At 35.5% G+C, this 10,447-nt stretch overlaps 1 protein-coding gene across 1 annotated transcript; it reads left to right on the forward strand.

Moving 5' to 3' along the window:
- Positions 1-380: 380 nt before the first annotated feature.
- Positions 381-2,418, forward strand: LOC149233888 (BTB/POZ domain-containing protein). Its single transcript, XM_089371658.1, has 2 exons — positions 381-2,027; positions 2,085-2,418. Exon 1 carries the CDS (start codon positions 610-612, stop codon positions 2,002-2,004), a length of 1,395 nt encoding a protein of 464 aa, XP_089227784.1. The 5' UTR covers positions 381-609; the 3' UTR covers positions 2,005-2,027; positions 2,085-2,418.
- The last annotated feature ends 8,029 nt before the right edge of the window (positions 2,419-10,447 follow it).

A 10,447-nucleotide genomic window follows, 5' to 3' on the forward strand; every position in this document is an offset into this window, starting at 1 on the left:
TCCACTAATGCCTTTTTAACAAAATATGAAACCTTTGCAGCATGAAAAGATAAACATATTTGGCACTTCGAGTGTCAATCATGAAAAATGAAACCTATTGATATAAAAACCTAACAACCCCTAAAACTAATTTATTAAAAATATTACATGAAAATTAAATCCTAATATATATTAATTAAAATAATTAATCATAATTAAAGTGAAATGTCCATATATTAATTATGATAATTATTCATAATTAAAGTGAAATTTCCAAAAAGCTATTTCAAAATAAACATGAATAATGAATCGTTGCCTATCGGGGGTCCGAAGCTTCCACATTGACTCTATGTCGCCGACTTATGACGGGATCATTAGATAACAGTGATCCATACAGTCTTCTACATGTTGAAATGGAGCAACTCTTTCAAAGTTTGTATTGAAAACGCGGCCTTCTCGTCGGATATGGATATGGATGCCAAAATGGTCAACAATGTACTGCCCGCAGGCACTCTGCTCACACACGTCTTTCCATCCGACGACCTTTAAAAATCTGGGTCCATTCATTTTTTTTCGATCTTCATCTAAATCGATTAGCACAAAGATTAAGCCAATTCAGCAAAGGAAGCCATGAACGGCCTAGCAGCAGACGGGCCCCTGGTCCAGGGATCGAATGGCAGAGTGAAGCTCGATGTCGGAGGCAGGATCTTCGAAACCACGATTTCGACCCTTCAATCCGCAGGAAAAACCTCCCTCCTCGCCCGCTCGGCTCTGTCCACAGGCTCTGACGAAATCTTCTTCGACAGAGATCCGCATCTGTTCGCGATCCTCCTCGGCGTTCTCCGCACGGGAAGGCTCTCGGCATCGACATGGGAGAAATTCGACAGCGAAGCCCTTATAGACGAGGCCTCCTATTACGGAATCCTGGAGCCCATCAAGAAAGCCATGGCTCCGGCAGCCCTAGACGGAATCGATGTCGAAAGAGTCTCAATGGTTATTCCCAATGGCCGGGATTGCCCTCTGGCCATCTGCGCTTCGCACGACGGTTCCGTTTGGGTCGGCCACGGCAGCAAAATCACGGCATACGACTGGGCGCTCAGGAAGCACACCACGACATTGACGGATCTTCACAGTGTCGAAACCATGAACAGGGTTTCAGAAACCCTAGCGGCCGTCGGTGCAGAGGATTTTCCAGGGTTGCACATATACGACACCAAGAATGCGGCCCATGTGAAGAGCCTGACTTGGTCTGACAAATCCGACACACGGATTTACAAACCCTGCGTTCGAGCCATCGCCTCGACGGATTCTTCCATCTTCGCGAGCTTCGAAAATGGGCAGAGGACCGATAACACAATCCTGGTTGTCGACAAGGAAAAACTCGAGGTTTCTCGAGAGGTCGGCCGACAAAACGGTAACTCTGCGCACTCCAAGGTTTCAACGATTTTGGAGTTTGTGAATTCTCAGAACCTTCTCATGGTCGCAGGCGTACATGGTGGCGCCTTCGGATTCAGCGGTTACATTCGTCTGTTTGATGCAAGGGCCGACAAGATTGTGTGGGATTGGACTGAGCCGAATGCTAACGCGGATCCGAGGATGATAGAACGAGACAGCTTCGCAGATGTGGTGGTGAGTGAGGATCTTGGCAGTCTCGTCAAGGTGAATGTTATAAGGGGCAATCTTGCAATGGCCGACCTCAGGCGATTGTCAGACTCGCGGAACCCGTGGATTCCTCTTACAGAGACGAACCCTGCCTTGGCTGTTCAAGGGGGTACGCCTGTTGCCAAGATCTTGAGTTATGGCAGACAGATTTTCTGCAGCAGGGGAGAGGATCTGGAGGTCTGGTCGGAGGTTCCTGTAATATCGAAGTCATCGGCGGATGTGGAGGAGAATAAATTCAGAAGGAATTTTATTGAGCACAGCAGGAGAGGCCATCAAATTACCTCGCTGTCTGCAGGAGGAAACCGATTGTTTGTAGGGAGGTGGGAGATGCAGGGAGTTGAGGTCTGGGAAACCAAGGGCTAATTGAGGTTCATTCTATAAAACAGGTATGTGGTAGATCTGTCACGCCTGTGAATAAGGGTGGGAATGATTCTATAAAACAGGTATGTGGTAGATCTGTCACGCCTGTGAATAAGGGTGGGAATGATACCTGAAAAAAAAATAGATACTTCAGGGGAATAACACTACGGAACAGATTCCGAGTTAAAATGGATCTGTGGTAGGATTAGGGATTTTCAAAGTACAGTTTTATGATTATATATTTTCATAGGTAAAGGGTGCAAGCAAGCCAGGATGGTTGAATCACACCCAGTTTTAATGCTGCGGAATTGAATTGAATTGTTGTTTTTATTTGGAAAAATGAACCGACTCCAGAATGAATGTCAGTATCCATGTTTCTGCAATGTTGCAATTCACAGGAAACAATTGTAATTTTAATCCTTTGTCTAACCGTTATCAGTCAATATAATTTCTGAATTGTGTCTTTAAGCGTCACCGGAGGAGATGATATTCCGTGGGGGTTTGAGTGTAACTTTGGTTCAATCTATAAGTTTAAAGTATAGATGGGCCAAATTTGTTAATTATTTGGTAAAATTGATTAATTTTTTATAAGCATATCAGATTTATTTATAAGTAGTTGATTTAGTTTTATATTTTCCGGAATCAAGGCTTTATTCTGGATGTTAGTTTTATATTTTCCCTATTAGGGCTTTATTTTGGATGTTAGGTTTAATCAGTTAACCAAATTTTCTCCCCAAATATATTATCTTAATTAAAAATAAATAAAATTTATAAATTAAAAATAAATAAGGTTTTATATTCTCCAAAATATATTATCTTTAATATAAATAAATAAAATTTATAATTTAAAAATAAATAAGGTGAAACTTGTAGTAGAGGCCAGAAATTTGAAAGTGGAGATTTTCATAGTTATTTATAGATTAAAAATAAATAAAATTGGTAAACCTTGTAGTAGAGGCTAGAAATTTGAGAGTGGAGATTTTCATAGTTATTTATATTCCCTCTATCTTTCAGTGTAACATGCTTTTGCAATTTTGAGTGAAGCTTTTCAATTAGTTACTCAAACCCTCCCTTCTCACATTGTTGAAGGATGTAAGATTGTTGCAGAGTTTTCGTAATGCTAAACCCCCATGCCTAATATATCCATGGATGAATCCCTTGCCATCAAACACATTAATGATAATCCTGACATTCTTATTCTTGACGCTGATAAAGGCAATGCCACGGTTGTAATGAACTCTCAAGATTATGTCGCGAAGTTTCTTGATCATCTTTCCTCTTCTTACAAAATTGTTCCCAAAAATCCCATTAAGTCCATTACTCAACGTGTCACTAAAGCCATAAAGTCCTCTTCCATCGATGTTTCTATTTGGCAACGCCTCATACCTCATGCCCCCAAACCCCTAAAATCTATGGGCAACCCAAAATTCATAAACACCCCTCAAGCCTATAGTTAGTGTCATCATAGCCCCTACCCATGCACTTAGTAGTTATTTAGCAACAAAGTTTCTACCATTTGTAGGTTCCACCTCCTCTTATATCAAATATTCTACTAATTTCATTCAGAAATGCACTTAGTAGTTATTTAGCAACAAAGTTTCTACCATTTGTAGGTTCCACCTCCTCTTATATCAAATATTCTACTAATTTCATTCAGAAAATTAGAAACCTCCACCTTGATGTTAATGATTTACTTGTACGTTTTGGTGTTGTCTCCCTTTTCACAAAAGATCTTGTCCCTGAAGCCTTAAACATAATCTCTAATTTGGTTGATGATGAAACCTTTCAATATTTGTCTCTCTTCCACTTTTTTTTCTTACAAAGGCATCATCTATGAGTAGACCGAGGGAACAACTATGGGTTCTTCCCTATTCCCGATCATGGCTAATATCTTTATGAAATGTTTTGAAGTCAGAGTCCTTAACTTGTGGCACCTTAAACCTAAATGTTGGTTTAGATTTGTTGATGACACATTTGTTATTTGGTAACATGGTCGTCAAGCCCTCCATGACTTTCTTGACCATCTCAATAGCATTTCGCCCCATATTCATATGGAATTAGAATCTAATAATTCTCTACTTTTTCTTGATGTTCTTGTTACCAAGCTTTCTAATGACTCCCTTACCCACCAAGTTTATAGAAAAAAGACCCACACTGACCGTTATCTTCACGCCCATTCTCACCACCACCCTTCCCAGAAATTAGGTGTCCTTAAAACCCTTATCTCTTGTGCCCTTAAAATCTTTGATTCCCTGTGCCTTCCCTCAGAAAAAGCGTACCTGATATAGGCTTTTAAATCCAATGACTACTCTTTCTCTCAAATACATAAAGCATTTCAAGCTGCTTCTCAACCAAATCAAACCCCTCAACCCCCTCCTTGCATGTTGGCCAAGTCTCTCTCCCTTACATAAAATGAACTACCAATGTTATTGCCAAGATTCTTTCCAAAAAATAACATTAACGTTGTTTTCAAGCTACACAAAACCCTCAGCTAGTTATTCTGATAAACTAAAGATAATAGTTATTCCGATTAGCTAAAGATAAGTTTGACCTCATGTAAGGATCAGGAGTCTACCAAATTCCTTGTTCATGTGGTAAGTCTTATATTGGCCAAATAGGACACCCTGTCGTAGCCCGCCTTAAGGAACACATTGCAGATAACAATCATCACTGAGTGGCTAAGTCTGCGATCGCTGAGCACTCCTATAATACCAAACACCTTATTTGCTTTGACCAGGCTCGAATCCTAGCCGACATTCCTTCTCATAATTCTTGGGTCATCATGGAAGCCTTAAAAATTGAAAAGCAACTCAAAAATTTCAATAGGGATGACAACTATAAACACAGCGACTCCTAGAAGCCTATCATCCCTTTCCTTAAATCTTAACCCCCACTGCTCCCGCGCTTCCCCTTCTAATTTTCTCCCTCCCCCTTCTTTCTTTAATTCTATATATATATATATATATATATATATATATATATATGGAAGCCTATCATCCCTTTCCTTAAATCTTAACCCCCACCGCTCTCGCCCTCCCCCTTCAAATTTCTCTCTCTCTCTCTCTCTCTCTCTCTCTCTCTCTCTTTATATATATATATAATTTATTTACTTTAATTAAATTTACAACTTACTATTTTTCTTCTTCTATATCCAAACCTGCATGGCTCTTATTAATTTCACTCATTACCCCTTCATAGACCTCTTATTTTAACATATATTTAGACACAGATAAATAAGGTTAATTAATTTAATCTATTAAGCAAAGTCTTAATCTATTTAGAAATCACATAAGAGAAATTTTAGGACTGTAGCAAAGGCTTAATCTAGATAATTTACCACATAATAATATTTAAATCTATTTTTGTTTATATAAATCTCAAATGGCCATAATAATAAATTAATTAGTTTTATATATTCATACATCAAAATAAAATATCAACCATATAAAAAATAATTAAATTAATTTATCTTTATATGATTACCATTTAATAATATTTGGCATTTACATCGACATATTTCTAGATAATATTCTATTATATTTTCACCAAATTCCCAACGACTAACTCTTGCTTTATAAACTTTTGGGTATATTGATTTTTTCACCAGTCCCGAGGAAGAGCCACATTCAACCAAAGACATCTTCATCGTTAACATATATATATTTCAAAATATAATAGAATATTATCTAGAAATATGTCTTCCGGATTAATCACATTATTAGGATTTGGTCGATGTTTCGAACCAACTAATGTGGTTCATCCTCAGGACAAGGTGAGAAATCAATCGATCTGTAGGAATAAATAGCATGGATGCATCATTGCCGAGTTAGTCATTACAAAATTAGTTACTAAGGTAAGAAAAATATTATTTAAAATTTTTTTGGTAAAGAGATTGTGTATGAGAATATTAAAATTTTATGAATTTAGTTAAAAATTAGCTGTTATGAATAACTAAATCTAGAATATTCTATTTCAATGAATTTAATAATTATTTATATAATATTAAAATATTAAGAGTTTAGTTAAGAACTAGCTCTTAGGAATAACTAAATCTAGAAAGTTCTATTTCAATGAATTTAATAATTGTCTATATGATATTAAAATATTTATTCCTACAGATCGATTGATTTCTCACCTTGTCATGAGGATGAACCACATTAATTGGTTTGAAACGTCGACCAAATCCTAATAATGTGATTAATCCGAAAGACATATTTCTACATTATGGATCACACAAGTCTTAGATCTAAGAATATTATCTCATATTTTCTAAATAATAATAATACATAATTAATTTTTCTTTTATTTTAACCTTATTTTCCTTTTTTTTACTATTTATTTTAACGATTTAGTTAATTGTTTAACTCCCTCATCTTTTGTCCATTGATAATTTAATTTAATAATTTATCTCCTTCATCTCATTTGACCGTTAATAAATTAATTTAATATTTTCATCCTTGTTACCGTTAATACACTCTATAGGCTATTATTATTTATAGGTCTGATTTGCTATAATGCTTACAATCTATTTTCTTTCTAGTCCTTGATGATGGATTGAGTGTCCACTTGAAACGTATGACAAGGTAAACGTTTACATAATTTTCTCCGAGCGACACAAACAATATGAATAACTGTGGAAATATCTACTCTCAAAAATCCTCTATTGTTGCTAACATCTTTATGGAGCACTTTGAAACCTTAGCTATCGAGAGCTTCCACTTAAGCTTAAATTTTGGAAACATTTTGTTGATGATACCTTTGTTATCTGGTCTCATGGCATGATTGAGCTCCAAGCCTTCCTTTCCCATCTCAATCACATTTCTCCTCACATCTAATTCACTATGGAGCTTGAAGAAAATAACTCCCTCCCATTTCTTGATGCCTCTCTTATCCACTAAGTCTATCAGAAGAAGACTCATATCGATAGGTGCCTCCATGCACTTCTCACCATCATCCTTCTCAAAAGTTCGTTGTGCTTAAAACCCTTGTTAACATAGCCATTCAAATATATTTTTCTCATTCCTTTCCCAATGAAAAAACCCATCTCACTAGAGCCCTCAAAGCTAATGGGTACTCCTCTACCCAAATAAAAAAGCTTTCCATTCTACTCTTCACCCCAAACCCAAAAACCCTTCCAGCATCCCTCCCTTAACCAAAGTCTCCCTTCCCTACATTCAAGGAGTCACTGATCATATCTTCAAAATCCTATCTAAAAGAAACATCAAAACCTTGTTCAAGCCCCAAACAACCCTGAGCCAACTCTTTAGAATGACCAAAGACAATAATGGCCCTATGCTTGGCTCTAGAGTCTATGAGATCATTTTTTACTATGGAATGTCCTACATAGGACAAACTAGGAGATCCTTCAAAACCCACATAAAGGAACATATGACCAACGGTTACCATAACAGAATCACTAAATTTGTCATCGCAAAATACTCCCACAATTCTGAATATTTAATCTGTTTTGAAAAATCCAAAATTCTATCCTTTGTTCCCTTCCACTCGAACCGGGTCATCAGTGAAGCTCTTGAAATTGAAAAACACCCTAGCAACTTCAATTGTGAAGATGAATTTCAATTAAGCCAATTTTGAAAACTTACAATATATTTTTGTCCTCTACGATTAATCATAACCTTTCTTAAGCTCCCTTCCCCCTTCGCGTCCCCATCACCAACCCTCCCTCTCTATCTCTCATCGTTATTAATATTAAATGATATCAATAATATATCTTTCTCCCACTTTTCTACTTCTAATCATAACTTAATCTAATTCTTCAATATAATTCGGTTTTTACACTAAAGTATATTCTAATTACCGTTCAAATTTAATTATTTTATACTCTATTGTTTTGGTTAATAACCCAAATCTAGTTACTTTAATTCTATTACATTCTATTGTTTATGTTAGCTCGAATCTAATTAATTTCTAATATTATATAATCTAGTGACTAGCAATTGATCAAGACCTACCCTATTCTAATATTAATATTTAGCTACAATTTCGAATATTAATGTCAACATAATAATGTCAAATTGACCAAAACATAATTATATTACTCTATCTCTAATTTATTAAATTTATCCTTATTATATAATTTTCTTTCCATATTCTTTTCAAAATCCTTAATATATATTTATAATTTTCTCCCATATTCTAATCCATTCCAATCTTTAATCTTATCTATAAATAATTGTAACCCCCTAATTCATGCATAATAGTATATATATTTCTCCCCATATTCTAAGCCATAATTTTCTCCAAATCACTTTCAATATAATACTATTATTATCGATTCTAATTAATATCAATTTTACCTTAATTATTCTTCTTCTACTCCCCAAAAATTTCAAAATTAATTATTATATCAATGTTTAAATTATTTATCACTAACGACTATATTCCATCTCTAACGATCATGGTCTAGTCCTATTTGTTAATGATCTAACATTCTTCGTATTATCAATCACACTTTTTATCCCTGAAGATGGGTGAAAGGATTCACCCGAAACATTAGACATCTCATTGAGAACACACAATTGTCCAAAAATCTTCAGCATCATCATCAAATTATGAACTGTGGAAATCTACAAGCTAAAATATGTTTCTTATTAATTATGGTACAATTATCAATCTCATTAGCAAGCTTGCAAAGGTCAGTGCAACCCATTAGGATTGTCACACACTGGGTAAGGCCCATTGTCACATCGGCCCAAACTCTTACAATTTAGTTCCAACCTCCTCTCAAATACAAATGGAGGATTCTCACTTGATACTCCAACCAAATCCAAATAACACATTGCATTAAATGGGGTCAAGAAGAGGTGTAGTTAATTAGGTTGGTTTCCCTATTGATTTCTAAATGTAAATAAGCAACAGGAAACAAAAAAAAACAAGTCATTGCATAAATTAATGTTAGATATGGCGTGTAAGTACTAAAATTGATGTATAAAATATACGAACTAGTGATGATGTTATTTTTCAATTTAGGTTGTTGGTTAGAGGGGTTATAAAGTAATTTAACCTATCACCTTGTTAAATCAGAATGCAAAATTTGCAGTGAACAATAAGGACAACATATGTTTTACTCGAATAGAGCACCGAACATGTGCCAAAGCACTATTAGACCAATGATCTAGGGGTGGGGAGGTTGGAAGATGAAATTTAGGTCTTACTAAACCACTTTCCAACCTTGTACAATAGAAAATAACAATTTTCAGTAGGTTGGAAATTTTGTTCTTGCAAACTAAGGATTATGTCCTCCTCAGTACTATAGCCGGAAAATTTTCATATTTAAATTTACTTAACAAATAGCCAAAAATAGATGCATTTTTTACTCTAATATAATAAATCAACAATGTAAATTCAATCTAGAGTCTAAGTACAAGGTCAAATAATTTATTTGTTATAACTGAAAACCTTGATATTTGTTGCAGATTTTGTGACTCATAGCCAACAATGTGCCCTGATTTGCACTCAAATCACTAGATGCACAAGGGTATAAATATCCAATAATAATATTAATTCAATGTTCACGTATGTTTTACTATGTTGCCAATGCCCTAAGATAAACAACTTGTTATTTATGATATAAAAAATAGCAAGTAAAATTTCCTATGTTGGGTGTGGAGCTTGATTATCTTCTTTATTCAGAGGTATCACCGCATTGGACCCTAGTTCATTGCCGCCCATAATGTTTGTGCTGCAAGTGGGTCTAAGGGGGAGCGACAACGATCTTTAGGAGCCCCCCCTGGTGGGGGATTGGGGGCAGCGCCCTTGAAGCTAAAAATAGATGTAAAATTGCCTTCTAAAATGTTGTAATTTCATAGTCAATTTGGGCCGTTCATTAGGCAGAGATCTGACGGTAGAAGTTCTGTTTAATTTAGGGTTTTTTTCCCTAGAAAGCAACCCCTCACTATATATGAGGGAATTGTATCGCATCTATGTAGATCTGTATTCTGAATGACAAAGAGAGAGGAGACTGTGTGAGAGCGAAGAGGAAATTACAACAGATCTGTTGTACGTTGTATCTCTTCAGTTTGCTGGATAATATAAAAGGAATGACTGGTTGTTTCCCGTGGACGTAACCCAAATTGGGTGAACCACGTATATCTGTGTCGCTCTTGTTTTATGTGTTTTCTGTGTTTATATTTCTACTATATATTTTGTGTGTTCCATTGCTCTGTAATATATAATTTTCTAACATCCTAATCTAAAATGGAAATAGAAAGTTTTAAGTTTTTATAAAATAGACAAGTTGTTGCAATTTATACCATGTATCAAAATAAAAATACCTCAATTGTAAGGTTGTGAAACACGTGTTGATTAACTTGATATTGCACTTTGTGAGGAAAGTGGGTTTGGTCAACAAGAGAAATTTCCCCTACTTGTGACTTAATAATTCTTCTACTTTTTAAACTCAACTAGAATCGACACCTATCCTGGC

The sequence above is a fragment of the Pinus tabuliformis genome, chromosome 8, assembly GCF_031772625.1.
Source record: "Pinus tabuliformis cultivar Carrire ecotype Pingquan chromosome 8, CPIR1, whole genome shotgun sequence".
NCBI lineage: Eukaryota > Viridiplantae > Streptophyta > Pinopsida > Pinales > Pinaceae > Pinus > Pinus tabuliformis.